Below are 20,057 nucleotides of genomic sequence, written 5' to 3'. Positions count from 1 at the left end.
GTTGGCATTGAAACCTACTCTTCCACCTAATGCTTTTCCTGTAACATTTCCTGATCTGCAGGACCTGCCTTAACACTGTTTATAATGTATTGCCTCTTGAAATGTGCAAGCCAACTAGCACTGGCGGATCAGGGTGTTAACATTTTCCCCATCTGGGTAACATGACTCTCAGTTTTGGCTTTCAGCTCACAATAATGCTCTCCTATCCTTTTTTTTTTTTTCTTCATCTCACAAATCCACAACTTCAGCTGCTTTCACATCTCATTGCTTCACCACACACTATACAAGTTACTATTAACACTTTCTTGAGTGGCTTCATCTACAGACCAGTGAGTTTCTTCCTCCTTTTGGATGTGCTAGACTGTTGATTCATTAACACTGAACTCAGAGTTAGTAGCAGTATGACTCATGACTGAATGAAGCCCATCTATCTAACATATGCATTTTCTTTCAGGCACGTCACAGCCTTCTCGGCAAGATCTAGGATGCTCCCCTGCTGTGGCCCTGAGCGGGCTCTGTCCTCTGGTGACCGTAGGGGAATGGGCTGGCTGACTCCCAACCACAGGTTGCCTCTGCCTCTGCCCTCCAGTTAGGCACCGAGGTGGCAGTCCTGTGGGCTCTTGGAATTTAGAGTCTTTAACAGTCTCGCCAAACTGCCAGGCCCGTCTGGAACCTGCACCCAGCGGTGGGAGGTCAGGAAATGCTAGAAAGTCCTGCCGGGATTCGGTCTCTGGGCCCTGCCCTTTGCCTTTGGCAACTTTTCCTCATGCCCTTTGCGGGTGTGGGCTTAGCCGGTGTGCTTTTCTGTCCCAGGTTCCAGTGCTGCGCCACAAGCCTCAGGCCGAACGGTGCACGTTTTGCCACGGAGGAGCGCGGAGCCAGGAGAGCCCTCCACATTTCATACCACGCTCCCAACAGCACACAAATCGTCCTTCATGGGCAACTGCCCCAGCAAGCTTCTCTCTTGCCCTGTGCCCCCACCCTCCCACACATGTGCTTCTCATCCGGCTGAGATCACCCTGCACCTCTCCTTGGCCCTTTCCCCAGGCATTTCTGCCTGGATCCGGGCCTTTGCCAAATGGGTGGTATCGGATCGGGCAGCCTCAGTGCTCCTCTCTGGTGGCCCCGGGGGGACTCTCCGAAGGAGCCGCTGCTCTCTGCGTGTGCCTCATAGTGTCTGTCCACTCGGGAATGCTAAAGATCCCTCCTCCTGGACACACACCGACTCTCTTCCTCCTTTGTCGTCTAATCAGGTAGTCACCTCTGTAAGGCCAGGGCCATCCAGTCACCCTCCAGAGCCTTGTTTAAAGGAGACTGAGCTAAAGGGGCGCCTCGGTGGCTCAGTCGGTTGAACATCCGACTCTCGATTTCAGCTCAGGTCATGATCTCACAGTTTGTGAGTTTGAGCCCCACATCGGGCTCCCCACTGCCAGTTCGGAGCCTGCTGGGGATTCTCTCTGTCTTGCTCTCTCTGCTGTTCCCACATGCTCCCTCTCTCAGAAGAAAGAAATTAAAATTTTTTTCACTTCAAGAAAAAAAAAAACTGAGCTGAAGTCACCAGGGGCGTGAAGGAAGGGGATATCAAAAGAAGACCATAGAAAAGCGTGCAAAAGTCGGGACTTCCAGAAAGGGGCCCCCTTAGGGGTGAGCACATACCATCAAGATCTAGGTCTCTGGCGACAGAAGAAGTTGTCGCACGTTTGGGAGCATCCTGAGCCTCAGAAGGGAAACTTCTATTCCAAGAAGGTGGCTTGGGCAAGACACCACAGACGCCTTCCATGAACTCCTTACCCAAAGGCGGTACAGCCCTGTTGGAGGCCTCCCGCTTGTCTGCAGGAGTGAGGCAGAGGGGCAGCAGGTGTGTCTAGCCCCGCCACTTCCTGCCCCTGCTACCAGAGAGGGTGAGGAAGGAAGAGCTTGATGAAGGCCACGGACTCAGCTCTCTAACCTTATGAAGTCAAAGAAAAAGACTCAAGAGAGAAAGGCTTTTAGGGAGTCTGTCAAGGAGAAATTCCCCAGCCACACCTGTTGGTTGCAGGTCCTAGAAACAAAATTCCAACGCCACGAGTTTTGCCACTGCTGCTGCTACTGCCGCCGCCGTGGGGTCGAAGTGAGAGGCTTCCGCCCCCCACCTTCCTTGCACGGTCATTGCTGAAGACATCAGCCTGGAGAAGACACAGCACCGCAAGGAAGATGCAGCCGCAGGGTTGGAGGATACAACGCAGACGACCTCAGACAGCGGTTCCCCTCGGCGCGCCCCCTCTCACAGGGAATGCACTTACTTCGCCATTGGCCACGTTCCCCTTGCAGATTCCAGAAACTACCAAATTAGCAGTCACTGACCTGCCCTACTTGTCTGTTTGGCCCCAATCCTACCTGCCCCTTTACCTACCCCCACACCAGATCTCCATCACGAAATGAGACGCAGAGTGTCTAACCGTCCTTTTGCTATTCCTACCATCGCTTTTTATAGATTCTGGCCCATCTTTGCGGTTCTGCTTAATAATGAGAATAGAGGCCCTTTGCGTTCCAGTTCCGCAGTCACAGTTGCAGGATCTTCTACTTCGCTTACCACCTCCTAGCACCTTCTCCTTCAGGCCTGCCCTCTGGAGAACTGAGTCACCTACATCTATGTGTGTGGATTCTCTTCCCTTTTTCTTACAGACTCCTCTTCAAGTCTCTCTCACTAGTGTCCCCTGTCTTTACCAGCCAGCTCATCACTGCTTCTGCGGTCACCCTCAATGGCCCAGTCAGCCCATCTGCGGACTGGACCTCAGAGGGTGCTTTGGACTTTGGTATGACGGCCACAGACAGCACTCTGCCTTGCCAGGCTTTCATCCCCAGGTCTCCACCAGGATCCAGCGTGAGCTCCCTCCCACGTGACCAGGCCGCTCTCAGCGTGGAGCAAATAACCCCTGCAAAGGCCACAGCTGCCACCAGCCCACCTGCTTAGATGGCCAGCGGCCCTACCGGAAACTTCCCCCTTCCTTTTGGGGCAGGGGTCACCCTTTAGCTGCAATTTGGGAGCCTATATGGGCAGCAATAGGAAGCTACTCTGTTCAACGCCCCTGTCTTTTCTGGCCCACCCACCACTGCCTCTGCAGTAGCCTCACTCCAGGACTCTTCAGACTCACCCTCCAAGCCTGCCTTGGACTATGATGAAGTCAATATAGGTAACATCCTCAATTCCCAGCCTGTTGATTCTGGTCTCTTCTTGACAGCTTTAACAGCTCTTTCCCTTTGGGAATCCTGGCAGCCCCAGCAGGACCTCCTTCCTTAGCCCGAACTGCGACCCTGGAACCCAACGGCAGTCAGCTCTGGGGAGTCCGACGCTCCCATATTCCAAATTTTACATCTCTGTCAACACCCAGCCAGCTTTTGGTGACACTTCAGTTGTTTTCCCCACTGGCACGGCCGCTCTGTCCTGCTCTGGAGCTGCCGCCGACACGCACAGCACTGAGAACTGCAGCTCACCTTCTGCCATAGCACTTCAGACCCACTTGGGGTTACGGGGCTTGCGCGCCCTTTGAGATCGTGGCAGCTTTGGGGTCAGTGTGTATGTCCCAGGCTGCAGCTCCTTGCCTGGAACACTCAGCTTTGGAGCAAGACCCTGTGGGACACCCAGCGCCATAGCTCGTGTTGGGGGACGCCGTCAGCCTATTGCATCCCTGTTGCAATCGGAGAGGCCAGCACTGTAGACGGCAAATCTGTCCTTGGAAACGCTTTCCTTCCTACCTATAATGAGGGCACCTAGAGCCAGCCCAGCCATGACATGCCTACTACTACTGGAGGAGAGAGCATCACTGAGGAGGTACATGTGCCATAAGACATTTGTGTTCAGATCACCTGGGACCCCTCCAACAGGGTACGTCTATTGCAGTCAGTTGGACTCCATAGCTCCGCCTGGGGGCCTTTACGTTCCTATCTGCAGTCAGGGCTCCTGGGTCCTACCTGAAGGAGTAGGTGTTTTGCAATGGGAGGGGCCAACCCCAACCCCATAACTGTGTTTGGATTGCTCTTCCTGCATCCTGTCTGAGCACCTGGAACCCATCTAATCACGGAACCCTGTTACTATTGGAGAAGGCTGCACCACTGAGAAGAAATGCATGCGTGCCACGAGACCCTTCTGTTCCCACCCTCCAGCAGACACCGAGCATCCACCTGGCCAGAGCACATACATCTACTGCTGTCTGAGGGGCTGGCATCATACCTGTGACTGGAAATGCAAATGTCAGAGCACCTGAGGCTCACGGTCCAAACACAGGTGACACGGTAGAAAAAGACAGTGTCATACCTGCACGTCTGGATATTTCTGTTCCCACTGTCACACTGAGTGGCTGGGGCACTCATGGTCAGAGTACATCTGTTGCAGTCTCAAGGGACAGCACCATAGAATTTTAAGAGGATTCTCTATTTTCCCCTTCATTCAGAACATCTGGGGTCTGCCTAGACAGAGTACTCTCTTTGATGTGGAGTATGAACACCACTAAGGAAGTAGCTAAACTTCAGCACTTTTGCTGCTGTCTTTTAGAGCACAGCACGCAGCTCTCTTGCCTTGGGGCACCTTCGTCACCTGTCCAGGTTTCTTTAGAGACAGAAGTATTGGATCACCAACCCATTCATTTTCTTCTCCTGAAAGAAACACTATCTCAGCAAAAGCTATCTAGAAATGGGGAGGGACCCCTAATTGCCACTAACGGGAAGAGGCTCGGCCCTTCCAGTTATGTCAAACAAACTTAACCCGCACTCTGTTCTTCTAGAGCAAGCTGAAGCCCGATAGCTCGGGGCATTCGTGTACGTGTAAAACGGCGTAGTCTCAGATGAGGCTGATCAGAAGTCAACACGCTGGCCACGAGAAGTTATGCTGTGGAAAGAAGAAAGAGATCAGTAAGTATCAACCATGTCCTCCCTGGTTGCAGCTGTTAGCCTGGCAGACTCAAGCTGCGGGCCAGTTTTCCTCTATTCTTGGATGGGCAGGACCTCTTGCTGCCTAAAGCTCTCTTCTTCTGCATTTGCCTCAATGAGCCCTTTCTTACCAAGATTAAATAGTATATAATATGACATGTTTTATATATATATATATATATATATATATATATATATGTATATATATACACACACACAGGTGTGTATAGTCATATGTAATATATGTATATTATCTATGGTGCAGGCTTCTCCAATACACATGTAGTATTTTATCTTATATAAGGATATACCACATCCTATTTGCTGAACCACAGAACTTTGAAAAGTTAAGCCTGGCTCAACACATCACCACTCATACAGGTCAATTTTTCCTCCACAGTTGAGTAAAAGAACAAAAATGTACGAGCAGCAGATTAATTAATGAGAACAAGAAAAAAAATATATATATGGATGTGGTATAGCCACACTTTACTATTGCATCTGCCAATGTCTGAAACAAGGAAGTGAAGTTCAGAGGAGACGTGGGTGCTGCTGTCCCATCACTCTGATTTCACTGTAGGTAGGGTCATCCCTAATGTACATTCAGAAAACACATTTAATAATTTATAAAAAGAATTAAGTGTCTCGTCGGCGTCTTTCTCTTTAATCTGGACTTGGGCGATCATTCCCACACATTCACTAACTCTACTAGAGAAGAAGGATGTGGCATCTGGGCTCTCACACCTAGAAGAACAAAGGAAGAAAAAGCTCACTACTGCTTTGTAATTATTGGAAATTTTAGGTCTAGAATGTCTCATATTGTATAGGAGTGTTTTCATGCTCCATAAAAATTCAGAGAAGAGTCTCTTTTCCAGGGAATAAGTCTTTTTGGAAGAAATAATTGGTCTGGCATTACTCTAAGTCCCTAAAATAGCAAATTACAATAGTTATAGTATCACCCAGTCCTAGCTGACTGTCGAGTCCTTGCTGTCTTCAGTAGACTTCATTCTTAAAAACGTAGTATTTTCTAAGACAATTCATACTATAAGAACTATCTAAAGCTGGGGAAAAAAGAAAAATACAAGTGTTTTCTTCATCTTTTACATATTATTTTATTAAATATTTATTCAGTGATGATTCTACACTAGACGTTGTGCTGCGAGAGCCTAATAACATAGAGTTTCCCCAAAGGAATTTACAATATAGTAGAAGCGACAGAAGAATAAGACTGGAGGGGTTGCTGATAGGGATTTGGGAGCAGGTAAGAAAGACATAAAACTAAGAATACCTATTCCTCAGAAACCCCACCCAAAAAAGAAGATGAGGGGACTTTCAATTCCACATTTAAGGAGTCGGGAAGTCATTACTCTATCCTAATAAGGAAAAAAGCTGAACAGACTAAAAAATCAACCACTTTTGGGGTGCCTGGGTGGCTCAGTCAGTTAAGCATGTGTTGATTTTGGCTCAGGTCATGATCTCGTGGTTTGTGAGTTCAGGCCCCCCGTCTGGCTCTACACTGACAGTATGGAACCTGCTTGGGATTCTCTCTCTCTCTCTCTCTCTCTCTCTCTCTCTGTCCTACCCCCACTCTCTCTCTCTCTCAAAATAAATAAATAAACTTAGAAAAAATCAACCACTCTTCTTCGATCTGTGAGAGAGGTGAGGACCCAGGGCAAACAGCTGTCCAAGGTTGGGGAGACAAGTGAATATGGGGAGTCGTGGTTTACCAGAGCAGAGATTCATGAGTGGGAACCACTGTGGGAACCAGTGCCAGGGTGGAAAACCTGAACCGTTGTTGACAAATTACTGGAAGCACAATGTGGACAAATCTGTAAGTTAAAAACTCCTGGAGAACCTCCACAGGGAGGCCCCTGCAGTGAGTAGTATTTCCAGGAACTTGACCAGGTCCCCAGAGTCAATAGCAGAGAAAAATCCCCTTGTACTCTGATGTGTGTGGGGTGAGGAGGGAATGAGGAGTTATTTTTGAAATATGCCAGAGCACTCTGTTCTTTTTTTGATATGTTTAAAAGTCTTTTTTAATGTTTTATTTTTGAGAGAGAGAGAGAGAAAGAGCGAGCAAGCAAGTGAGGGGCAGAGAGAGAGGGAGACACAGGATCCGAAGCAGGCTCCAGGCTCTGAGCTGTCAGCACAGAGCCTGACGTGGGGCTTGAACTCACAAACCGTGAGATTATGACTTGAGCCAAAGTCCGACACTCAACCGACTGAGCCACCCAGGCACCCCAGAGCACTCTGTTCTTAACAAGGCCCGCCCTCCAGAGAAACTAGTTAGCCAGAGCCTAAGTGATCTGAACAAGGAAAAGACATAACGCCAGTCGGCTCCAGCCTTCCACATTACTGGAGAAGAGAATACCCCGTTCCAGTCCACTCTAAGCCTTCCACGTGGGAGAAGGGAAATACCCAACTCCAGCCCATTCCAGCCATCCTGTCCCACCTGAGAGGGGAGAAAAAAGCTGAGGAACACTTGTGAAGTTCACCGGGCAGAAGCACGGGCTTCCTAAAATCCTGACAACTGAGGACTCTAAAACTCTCCTCTTCCCCCGACACGTTACCACCACATTACTAAAGGCCTACTTACAGCAGCACCGTGTTACCCAGTGCCTCATGTTCACCTATCAAGGAGACATTACAAGGATTACTAAAATAAGGCATTACAAGAAAACATTACTAAAAGGCCAAAACAAAACCAAAAGCACCCCCCACACACAGCCTGAAGATAGAAAGCAAGCAACTGAACCAGAACTGGTAAGGATGTTAGAATTATCAGATCCAATTATCAATAAAACAAGTATGATTAATATGCTAAGAGCTCTAATGGATCAAGTAGCCGGCATACAAGGACAGATGCGTGATGTGAGCCGACAGATGGAAATCCTAAGACAGAACCAAAACAAATGCTAGAGATAAAACACTGTAACACAAATGAAGAGTGCTTTTGCTAGGCTGACCGGCAGACCAGACACAACTGAAGACAGAAATCTCCGAGCTTGAGGATATCTCAATAAAAACATACAAAACTGAAAAGCAAAAAGAACAAAGACAAAAAAAAAAAACAAAAAAAAAAACAGAATAATCAAGAAAGTGGGACAACTAAAAAGGTGTACCATACACACAATGGGAGTACCAAAAGGAGACAGAAAGAGAGTAACTGAAGAAATATTTTAAACAGTAACTGAGAATTTCCCCAAATTAAAGTCAGACACCAAACCAGGGATCCAAGAAGCTCAGAAAACAACAGGCCATAAAATTACACTTAGACATATCATTTTCAAACTGCAGAAAATGAAAGATAAAGAAAAAATCTTGAGGGGCACCTGGGTGGCTGAGTAGGTTAAGTGTCTGACTCTTGGTTTCAGCTCACTGCTGGTAAGTTCAAGCCCCGCATCTGGCTCTGTGCTGACAGCTCAGAGCTTGGAGCCTGCTTCAGATTCTGTGTGTATCTCTCTCTCTCTGTCCCTCCGCTGCTTGTGCTCTCTCTCTCTCTCTCTCTGTCTCAAAAATAAATGAACATTTAAAAAAAAAAAAAAAAAGAAAAAATCTTGAAAGAGGCAGGGTGTGGGGAGAAAACACCTTACCTAGAGCAACAAGGAATTACATCTGAATCTCCACAGACACCGTGCAAACAGAAGAATGGAGTGAAAAATTTAGTGTTGAGAGGAAAAAAACACAAAAACCCACTAACCTGTAATTCTACATTCAGTGAAATTATGCTTCAAAAGTGAAGGAGAAATAAAGACTTTCTCAGAGAAAAATTGAGGGAATTTGTTTCCAGTAGACCTGCTTTGCAAATATATATATATATATATATATATATATATATATATATATATATATATATAAATACACACACACACACACATATATATATATAGAGAGAGAGAGAGAGAGAGAGAAGTTCTTTAGAGAGAAGTAAAATAATATAGGACAGAAACTCAGTTCTGCTCAAAGAAAGGATGAACATCAAAGAAGGAATGAGTGAAGGTAAAAAAAAAAAAAGGTTTTATTTTTCTCATTCTTAATTGTTCTAACAGATAACAGTTTGTTTAAAAATAATAATAATTTGATTATATGGGATTATGTTATCTATCTATCATTACACATGCTTGTATATAGATGAATGATGGGAGGGAGTAATTTGGATTATTTGTTATTACAAAATACACTACCTGTGAAGTGGTATAGTGTTACCTGAAGGTAGACTTGGGTCAGTTGTAAATGTATATTGCAAACTCTAGGGCAACCACTAAGAGGGAAAAAGAGAAATACACCTGTTATAAAAAAAAAAAAAAGAAGAAATGGAGTAATATAAAATGCTCAGTTGAGGCAGGAAGAGAGTAGAAGACAAAAAACAGGAACATAGAACGAGGGCAATAAATAGGAAATCAGTAACAAATAAAGTAAATGTTAATCTAACTGTATAAAAGGTGAAACAAAATGGAGTCATTTATGTCAAGGAGTTTTAAAAAGGAGCCTTTAACAAAATGGGCTTTAATGCAGGGCCTCACCAAGTGGAACCGTGAACTCTTGAACTGGGCCAAACTGCAAATATTCCAAGGACTCCGCACAAACACCTACAACTGGCTACAGAAACGACTTGTTTTTGCTTAGTGATAGCTTTAGCAAGCAATTACGTTTGGCCAAGATTAGTTTTCTGCTGCCAACACCAATAAAAACTCTTTGTAAACATGTACATGCATTCCTTTTGTCTTTCAAACACCCCTGTTTCTCCTTAGTGGGACACTGTTTGGGTTGCTACCCAAATCTGGGTACCCCAAATTGTAATTATTTGATCCCAAATGAAGGCTTTTGCTTAGTTATTGCCTCCTAACATTTTTCAGTTGACACAGGAGTAATCACTTTTAACATCAATGGTCTAAATTCACCAATTAAAAGACAGAGATTGTCAAAATGGATCAAAAACCATAACCCAAGTGGATGTTGTCTACAAGAAAAGCACTTTAAATGTAAAGACACATATAGATTAAAAGTCAATGTATGGAGAAAACTATACCATGCTAACACCAATCAAAAGAAAGCAGGCGTAGCTATATTAATTTCAGACAGAGCAGATGTCAAAGCAAGGAAAATTATCAGGGATAAGGGGCATTATATAATGATAAAGGGATCAATTCTCCAAGGGCACATAATACTCCTGAACATATATTCGCATAGCAGGAACATGCTATACCACAGGAGGCAAAAACTGGTAAAACAGTAAGAAGAAGGAAATGAATCCACTATCATAGTTGGAGGCTTTAACAAACCCCTCTATCGGAAGTGGACAAATCCAGCAGGCAGAAAACCTGTAAGGACAAAGTTGAACACAAATGACATAATAGATTCACTAGATATAATTGACATCTACAGACCACCTCATTCAACCACAGCAGAATACAAATTCTTCTCAAGCTCACATGGGACATTCAACAAGGTAGACCATATATTGGGCCATAAAATGAGCTTAATAAATTTAAAAGATTATAATTCCTACAATGCCTGCTCTTAAACCACACTGGAATTAAATTAGAAAATAATAACTGAAATGTAACTGGAAAATCCCAAAATACGAGGAGATTAAACAACACACTTGTAAATAACACATAGATCAAAGAAGAAATATCAAGATAGGTTAAACAATATTTTGAACTAAATGGAAATGAAAACACAGCTTATCAAAAATTTTGGGATATAGTGAAAGCAGTGCCTAGGGGGAAATTTATAGTATTGAGTGCCTATATTCAAAAAGATGAAAAGATCTAAAATCAATAATCTAAGTTTCAACCTTAGGAAGCTAGAAGGAAAAGAGAAAATTAAATCCAAAGTAAGCACAGGAAAAGAAATAATAAGAATTAGAGCAAAAATCAATGAAATTGAAAACAGGAAATAGAGAAAATCAGTGAATTCAAAAGATAGTTCTTTGAAATATCAATAAAATCAGTAAGCCTCTAACCAGACCAACTGAGAAAAAAAGAGAGAGAAAGAGAACACAAATTACTATTTGGCTGAATTTAAATTTCCTAAAATGTTGTGAAAGAATTTTTAATATCCGTTCAAGAGAGTTACTAATCCATTGTATTCTTTTCTTGTTAAATTCTGGTGTTAGAGTAATGCTGGCCACACAGAGCAAGCTAGGAAATATTCCTTTTTCTGTATTTTCTGAAAGAATGTGCAGAAGAAGAACACTGGCAAAATTTCTTCCTTATAGGTTTGATAGAATTTTCCAGTAGACCCATTTGAGCCTGCAGTTCTTTTCCTGGAAAGGTTTTTGTTTTTGTTCTTGTTTTTTTTTTAGTTTTTTTTTTTTAACATTTATTTATTTTTGAGAGACAGAGAGAGACAGAGCGTGAGTGGGGAGGGGCAGAGAGAGAGGGAGACACAGAATCCAAAGCAGGCTCCAGGCTCTGAGCTGTCAGCACAGAGCCTGACGTGGGGCTCGAACTCACAAACCGTGAGATCATGACCTGAGCTAAAGTCAGATGCTCAACCGACTAAGCCACCCAGGCACCCCCCAGAAAGGTTTTTTTTAGTCCCTTATTATCCTTTCAATATCTGTCAGATCTGTATTCATGCTGTAGTTTTATTCATATTTGTAGTTATTTGGGTTTTTAAAAAAAAAAAAAACTTTATTGAGATACAGTTCACATGCTCCTACAATTTACTCAATTAAAGTGTATATAGTTCAATGGTTTGCAGTAGAATCACAGATGTGTGCAACTGTAATGGATAAACTCATGCTCCTGTGTGTCTCTCTCCTACTTTTATTTACACTGCCACATTACTTCTGACACCAGATGGGTAGGTTTTCTACATACACATCAGGAAGTTCTCCAATTCTCAGCAGAGTCCTACAAATTTAGCTCAGTTGTGACACTATCCGCTAGGAGATAGTGTCAGATCCCTTAAGGGCTCAGTCCCACAAGACTGCCTCTGTTTCAGGTGCCAGTCACAAATCCCAGGTTGTTACCCGTGCTTCTGACTGACTGGCTATAAACTGGAGGTTCCCGTGACTTTCTCCAGAGGTTCTATTAATTTGCTAGAGCAACTCACAGAACTCAGGACACCAGTTTACTTACTACTAGATTACCACTTTACTATAGAGGATATTAAAGGATATGAATGAATCGCTAGATGAAGAGATACACAGGCCAAGGTCTGGAAAGGTCCCAAATACAGGAGTTTCTTTCCCTGTGGAATTTGGGTACACCACCCTCTAGGCACATAAATGCATTCTGATCACAAACAGGGAAGCTCGCTAAACCCTGTCCTTCTTGGGTTTTTAATGGAGGCTTTGTGACATAGGCATGGTTGATTTAATCATTGGTCATTGGTGATTGAACTTGATTTTCTCCAGGTCCTCTCCCCAGAGGCAGGTGGAGGGACTGAAAGTTTCAACTCTCTATTGACATACTTCCCCCCAATCCTGAGGTTACCTGGGGGTTTTCCAAAAGCCACATCATTAACATGACAAAAGTCGCCTTTATTACTCTCCTTACTTAGGAAATTCCAAGGGCCAGCAACCATCACCAAGATCAATTTTAGATTTTTTTATCACCTCAAAAAGAAACCTCCTACTGTTCAGCTACAACCCTCTCTCTCCCTACCCCTTCAAGTTCTAGGCAACCGCTAACCTACTTTTTGTGTCAAGAGAGTCCATGTTCTGGATACTTCATATGAATGAAATCATATAATATGTGGTTTTTTTGTGATGGCCTTCTTTCACTTAGCGTAATGTTTTCAAAGTGCATCCATGTTGTAGCATGTATCGATGCTTCGTTCCTTTTTATGACTGAATAATGTTCCATTGTATGAATACACCACATTCATTTACCCATTTAACAGTTGATGGACATTTACATTGTTGATACCTTTTGGCCATTATAAATAATGCTATAATCATTCATATACAGTTTCTGTGTGGACATATGTTTTCATTTCTCTTGTGTCCATGCCTTGGAGTAGAATTGCTGGGATATAGGATAACTCTTACGTTTAATATTTTGAGCAACTGACAGACTGTTTTCCAAAGTGTCTGCACCCTTTTACATTCCCACTAACAGTGTTTAAGGCTTCCAATTTCTCCATATTCTCCCCCACATTTGTTATCTTCCTTTCTGATTCTAGTCAACCTAGTTGGTATGAAATGGTATATCATTGTGGTTTTGATTTGCATTTCCCTGATGACTAATGCTGTTGAACATCTCATGTGCAAATTGGTCATGAGGGTACTTTGCCTATTTTTTGATTCTTCTTTTCGTCTGTTTTTTTTTTTTTTAATTGAGTTGTGTTTCTTACATGCATATGGAGACAAGTTCCTAATCAGATATATGATGTATAAATATTTTCTTCCATTCTGTGGTTTTTCTTCTCAATTTCTTGATTATATCCTTTAAAAAGCACAAGTTTTTAAATTTTGATGTAATCCATTTTATCTGTTTCTTTCGCTTGTGCTTTGATATCTTACCTAAGAATTCTTGGCCAAATACAACAAACAAAAGGTCTTGAAGATTTACTCCTATGTTTTCTCCTAAGAGTTTTATCTATAACGTTTTTAACTCATTTAGGTAGTTGATCCATTTTGAGTTAATTTTTGTATATGGTAAAAGATAATGGTAATGGTAAAGGACAATTTCATTCTTTTGCATGTGGCTGTACAGTTAGCTGTTCCACCACCATTTATTGAAAAAACTATTTTGCTCCTATTGAATGGTCTTAGCACCCTTATCAAAAAAAAGTTGACCATAGACATATGGGTTCATTTCTGGACTCCTAATTTATTCCATTATCTATCTATCTACCCTACACCAATACCACACTGTCTTGATTGCCACTGCATTGTAGTAGCTTTTGAAATAGAGAAGAGTCTATTGAGCTTTTGAAATAGAGAATAGAGTCTTACGCTGTGCTTCTTTTTCAAGATGTTTGGTTAATTGGGGTCCTTTGCAATTCCTTATGAATTTGAGAATCAGATTGTAAATCTCAACAAAAAAGACAACTGGAATTCTAACAGGGATCATGTTGAATCTGCAGATTGGTTTGGGAAGTCTCACCACCTTAAATCAAATCTTATTCATGAACAGGAGTTGTTTTTCATATTATTTATATCTTTCAAAATCTCTTTCAACAGTGTTTTTGCAGTCTTCAGAGTATAAACAGGAAACTTCTTGTTAAATTTATTCGTAAATATTTTTATGATGGTATTGAAAATGAAATGGTTTTCTTAATTTCATTTTTTTTTATTGGTTCAGCATAAGTATATAGAAAGATAATTGATTTTTGTATAGTGTTTTGTATCTGGTAATCTTGATGAAATTGTTTATTAGTTTTAATATTTTTTTAGTGTATTGGAGCACCTGGGTGGCTCAGTCAGTTAAGCGTCGAACTTTGGCTCAGGTCATGATCTCGTGGTTTGTGGGTTTGAGCCCTGCATCGGGCTCTGTGCTGACAGCTCAGAGCCCAGAGCCTGCTTTGGATTCTGTGTCTCCCTCTCTCTCTGCCCCTCCCCTGCTTGCACTCTGTCTGTCTCTCTCTCAAAAATAAATAATAAACATTAAACATTTTAAAAAATATTTTTAGTGTATTCCTTTAGATACTCTCTATATAAGATACATATCTCTGTGGATATAGTTTTACTTATGCTTTTTCAATTTGGATGGCATTTTTTTTTCTTTCTCTTGCTGAATTGCCTTGGCTAGAGACTCCAGTAAAATATTGAGTAAAAGGGGTGAGAGTGGACATTCTAATCTTGTTCCTCATCTTAGGGATAAAGCATCCATCTTCGACCATTACGTACACATTTGCTGTGGGTTTTTTTGTCCATGTCTTACCAGGTCGAGGAGATTCACTTTTATTCTTTGTTCTTTTCTAACGAAAGGATGTTGGAGTTTGTCACACGCTTTTTTCTGCATCTGTTGAGATGATCATGATTTTTTAAAAACTATTGATACGGTGTCTGGCAATGAATTAATTCTAATTGACATATAGCATTATATTAGTTTCAGATGTACAACATAATGATTTGATATTTATATATATTGCAAAGTGATAACCACAAGTCTAGGTGAGATCATCACCACACAGTTATAATTTTTTTTTGTTGTGACAAGGACTTTTAAGATATACTCTCTTAGAAAACTTCAAGTATACAATATAATATGATTAACTATAGTCATCATGCTGTACATTACATATCCAGGATTTATTTATTTTATAACTGGAAGTTTGTACCTTTTGACTACCTTCACCTTTACTTATTCTGCACACCCTCAACCCCTACCTCTGACAAACACCAGTCTGTTCTCTTTATATAGGAGTTCAGTGTTTTTTGGATTTCATGTAGAAGTGAGATCATAGTGGTGCCTGGGTGGCTCAGTCGGTTGGGCGTCCGACTTTGGCTCAGGTCATGATCTCGTGGTCCGTGAGTTCAAGCGCCGCGTTGGGCTCTGTGCTGACAGCTCAGAGCCTGGAGCCTGTTTCAGATTCTGTGTCTCCCTCTTTCTCTGACCCTCCCCTGTTCATGCTCTCTCTCTCTCTGTCTCAAAAATAAATAAACGTTAAAAAAAAAAAAGGAAGTGAGATCATAATGCTATTTGCCTTTTTCTGTCTGATTTATTTCATTTAGCATAATGGCCCCTCAAGGCCCATCCATGTTGTCACAAATGGCAAGATTTAATTCTTTTTTTTTTTTAGGGCTGAATAATATCCCTATCCATTCATCTTCTTTATCCATGAATACATTGACGGACACCTCGGTTGCTTCCATGGGTTGGCTACTGTGAATAATGCGGCAATGAACATGAGGTCAGATATCTCTTCAAGACAGTGTTTTCCGTCTCTTCGACAAATATCCAGAAGTGAAATTGCAGGATCACGTTGTAGTTCTGTTTTTTTTTTTTTTTTAAGTTTATTTATTTATCAGAGAGAGAGAGTGCGAGCACAAGTCGGGGAGGGGCAGAGATAGGGAGAATCCTAAGCAGGCTCTGCCCAGGCAGCGAGGAGCCCAACACAGGGCTCGAACTCACGAACTGTGAGATCATGAACTGAGCCAAAGTCAGACACTTAACCAACTGAGCCCCCCAGGCGCCCTTCTATTTTTTAATGTTTTGAGGAATGTCTATAATTGTTTCCATACTGGCTGCACTAATTACATGCTCACCAATTATGCACAAGTTCCCTTTTCTCTACATCCTCTCACCAACACTTGTTATTCCTTGTCTTTTGATGACAGCCATTCTGACAGGTGTCAGGCGGTTTTTTTTTTTTTTTTCTCATCGTGGTTTTGATGCATTTCTCTGATTAGTGATGTTGAGCACCTTTTCATGTACCTATTAAAAAAACGTCTATTCAGGTCCTCTGCTCATTTTAAATCATACTGTGTTTTTGGTATTGAGTTGTACAGGGTCTTTATATATTTTGTATATTAATCTTTTATCTGGAACACGATTTGCAAATACTTTTTCTCATTCAGCACGTTGGCTTTTCATTTCATTGCCTTCTTTCTTCGGTGCAGAAGCTTTTTGGTGTGATGTAGTCCTCCTTGTTTATTTTTGCTTTTGTTGCCTTTGCTTTTGGTGTCAGATGCAAAAAATCATTGCAAAGACCTTATCTTCATACAGATACAAACACAGATATTTATGTCTATATATCATCTGCATCTATGTCTCCATCTCTAGCTGTACCTATATCTCCGTATATCATATGAGTGGACTGGACCAGTTAATACTGGTAAGTAGTCATTTTCAGCCAGGCCCCTAAAAGCTGGTTATGCAATTATTACAAGATATATTGCAGTCCTTGGCTTTTAAGCCAGGGTGGATACTGTACCCACCTGAAATGCATCTCCTCTCCTTCTCCCAGAGGGGATAAGATCACTCATAGACAGCTGTGCTGTCAGCTACAAAGCTCAACTGGAAGAGAAACGCCCAGTATTGCTGTGCGGATAACTGTTGGTCTCTGCAAATGTAGGGCAAGAAAGAGAAACAAAAGACATGCAGATCATACAGAAATAAAGCTATGTTTATTCAGAGATACATGATTTACAGAAAATACTATGTGGATGTAGAAAACTCAAAGGAGTCTGCAAAGAAACCACCAGAAGTAAAAAGTAAATTTAGCAAGGTCTATATCCGGATGTATATGTATATGTATATGTATATGTATATGTATATGTATATGTATATGTATATGTATATATCATCCATATATCTATATAGTGTGTATATTTTACGTGTGAGTGTTGTGTAGATAAACAGATAAATGTATTTTCCATGTACTACCAATAACCTATTTAAAAGAAACCATTTGGGGGCCACTGGGTGGCTCAGTTGGTTGAACATCTCTTAATTTTGACTCAGGTCATAACCCCAGGGTTGTGGGAATCAGTCCCAATGTAGGCTCTGAGCTGAGCATGGAGCCTACCTAAGACTCTCTCTCTCTCTCTCTCTCTCTCTCTCTCTCTCTCTCTCTCAAATATAAATAAATAAATAAGAATAAAGAGATCATTTAAAATAACATTTACAGGGGGCCTGGCTGGCTCAGTCTGTGGAACATGCAACTCTTGATCCTGGGGTTGTGAGTTTGAGCCCCATGTTGGGTATGGAGATTACTCAAAAATAAAATTAAAAAAAAAACATTTACAGGGGCACCTGGATGGCTCAATCTGTTAAGCATCTGACTTCAGCTCAGGTCATGATCTCAGAGCTCGTGAGTTCAAGCCCTGCATCAGGCTCTGTGCTGACAGCTCAGAGCCTGGAGCCTGCTTCACATTCTGTGTCTCCCTCCCTCTCTGCACCTCCCCCTCTCGCACTCTGTCTCTCTCAAAAATAAACACGAGAAAAAAATAACGTTCACAAATCCCGTAAAATACCTAGGAATAAGTTAGCAAAAGCTGTTCAAGACCTGTGCACACAAAACTACGAAATAGTTGAAAAGTTTCTCTGTACAGGGCCAGATAGCAAATAATATAAATTCTGTGGCTCACATATAGTCTCTATCACATATTTTTCTTTGCAGCTCTTTAAAAATGTTAACACAATGCCTAGTGTGTTAACAGGCTTCAGCTTCACAGGCTATGAGCTGAATTTTGCCCACAGGCTGTAATTTGCTGACCCTTGCTTCAAAACATAGCCGGAGAGAAAATTCAAAACACCTAATTTTATACAGATCTGTCCCATGCAGTGAACTGCAGAAATTAATATTGTTAAATTGCCAGTTTCGACCAGGATCCTGAAAACTGGTCTATGGATATGGGTGCCCTTGGGGCACAAGGCTTTTTTAAGCCAGGATGGATCCTTTACTCATCTGATGTGTATCTCCTGTCCCTGCACAGACAGCGATGTGGTTGGCTACAAGGATCTGTAAGAAAAGAAATGCCCTATGGGGATATGCTGGCAATTGGGGTCTCTTCCCAGCATCTTCTCAAGAGCCTGGAGCCCAGTGTAGCCAAGGGTCCACTTAAGAGGTGAACCAATCCAGACGCCTAGTAGGCAGCCCATGGGCTCATTACAGGTGTCCTAAGTACCCCGAGGACTATAAGTAATGGTAATACATGACGCCTACCTGATAAGGAGGCACCACAATCCGGTGGCTAAATTAAGGAACTCTGGAATCAGACGGACTGGGTTCAAATGGGGGCTCCGCCACCTGTACAACCTGGGGAAAGTGCTGTTTTACCAAATTGACAAAAAGGCCGTGAAGAGGACCTGCCTGCTAGGAAGAGATGTGGAAAGCAGCATCCGGGCTGGCGGGGGCATCTTGTTTCCGCCTCAGAAAACCTCGCTGCCGGGCGGGGATGCTGTCGGCTCGTACTTTCCCCGGCTGCGGGACGCGGCGAGGCGCCAGAGCCGTTCGTTCCTGGAGGCCGCGGTGTCGGGAGCCTGAACTACCTGTATGGGGATGAGGGAGGGAAAGCGTGTGCTCCACGGCTGTTCTTGCGCCGCGGCTGCTCGGGTCTGTCCTCCCCCACTTAGCACTGGCCCGCTGCACCCCCCCGGCCCCCTCCACGGCGCAGTCGGTCACCCGGCGAGACGGCACCGCCCTAACCCTCCCTGTAAGCCGCAACCCCCCGTGGGAGGATCAGGCTTGCTCCCGCCTTGGGCTTTGAGGCCCTTCTGCCTCCAGGGACCCCAGGAGGAAGGGCTGGCGGGCTCACAGGCCTGGCTGCCGGTGCCCCGAGAGCCTCCTGAACAGCTCCCACCTGGCGGGGCCCTTTTGGTGCCCAACGTCTGGAGCTAGGTGAGGGAAGGCTCGAAGCCCAAGCGAGCCAGCCGGGCTCTGGCCGTTGGACCCCGCCCTTTGCCCTTAGCCGCTAGTTCTTCGCGCCCTTGGCTCGCGCACCCTTTCTCTGTCATCCGTTGCGGTGATGGAGCCCAACGTTCGCCGGGCAGCGCGGCCTTGGTGGTGGAGGGGCGGGAGCGAGGAGACCCCCTCGCCTGCGTCTCCCCGCGCTCCGAAGGTTCCGCAGCGCGCACCTGCTCTTCGCTGCCACCTCCTTCCTAAGGCTGACACCGCTCGCGCCTTCTGCCCCCACGCCGCACCGGCCACCAGCGCTTCCCCGGGCTGGCTGGGATCACAGCGCCGACCCTGCGCCCCTCCATTATTAATAAGGACAATAATGCTATAGACATTATAATAGACAAGCTATTCTTGTCTTTCTAGATAACTTCATGAGTCAACATTAATGATCTGCTGGGAATGGCTCACTTTTCAAATGTGTTTCAGAGACCATCTTAATTCTCTGAAATTATAGATGAACCACAACTGCAGCCACTGTCCTAGCAGGAAACACAATTTGATAAGTGGCTGTTCTTTTCAGACAAATATATGAACTTAGATGAAATAGAATATATTTCAGGAAACGCCATTAAAAAAAAAAACACCACGAGATAGACAAAAAGTTCTGCTTTCCTGGGTTAGAGAAAGACCAGAGAGCTTTCTGAGACACCCTGTGGGCTTTTCTACCTGCTTTCGGGCTTCTAGGCATCCTTCCTCCCTGACATAGCTTTGTCCAAAATCTGCATCTTACCCCTGACTAATCAAACACTTATAACATCACTATGCTCATGCTGAACTCTTTAAACACTAGTGAAGAACAATAAGATGATGACCATTCATTCTGGAGTAACGTTTACTTGGTGTCT

General features: G+C 43.3%; 1 protein-coding gene and 1 long non-coding RNA gene across 5 annotated transcripts in view; one reads left to right on the top strand and one right to left on the bottom strand.

Moving 5' to 3' along the window:
* The window catches only part of ZNF599 (zinc finger protein 599), a 31,278-nt gene extending 15,532 nt beyond the window's left edge, over window positions 1-15,746 (top strand). The window contains exons 5-6 of one of the 3 annotated variants that reach the window (XR_006197154.1): window positions 4,761-4,887; window positions 15,610-15,746. Coding sequence is in view for 1 of the 3 variants with exons in the window: in XM_042919061.1 (XP_042774995.1) it covers window positions 4,761-4,770 (10 nt within the window). In the remaining 2 variants the exon portion in view is untranslated. Of the gene's footprint in view, window positions 1-4,760; window positions 4,894-5,305; window positions 5,568-15,609 lie in introns of those variants that run through there. The other 2 variants (XR_006197155.1, XM_042919061.1) reach the window with 2 other exon arrangements.
* On the bottom strand, window positions 1,498-19,300 carry LOC122208277. 2 transcript variants are annotated; one of them, XR_006197171.1, is made up of 5 exons: window positions 19,115-19,300; window positions 18,478-18,803; window positions 16,748-16,872; window positions 14,748-14,828; window positions 1,498-4,864 (listed from the first exon to the last, which is right to left on the bottom strand). It is a non-coding gene; the product is annotated as an uncharacterized LOC122208277 (long non-coding RNA). The 2 variants fall into 2 exon arrangements; XR_006197172.1 differs by lacking the exon at window positions 14,748-14,828.
* Between the last annotated feature and the right edge of the window lie 757 nt (window positions 19,301-20,057).

Source organism: Panthera leo, chromosome E2 (assembly GCF_018350215.1).
Source record: "Panthera leo isolate Ple1 chromosome E2, P.leo_Ple1_pat1.1, whole genome shotgun sequence".
NCBI lineage: Eukaryota > Metazoa > Chordata > Mammalia > Carnivora > Felidae > Panthera > Panthera leo.
Note: the sequence above shows the minus strand (reverse complement) of the source record. Positions and strands in the feature narration are given on the sequence as shown.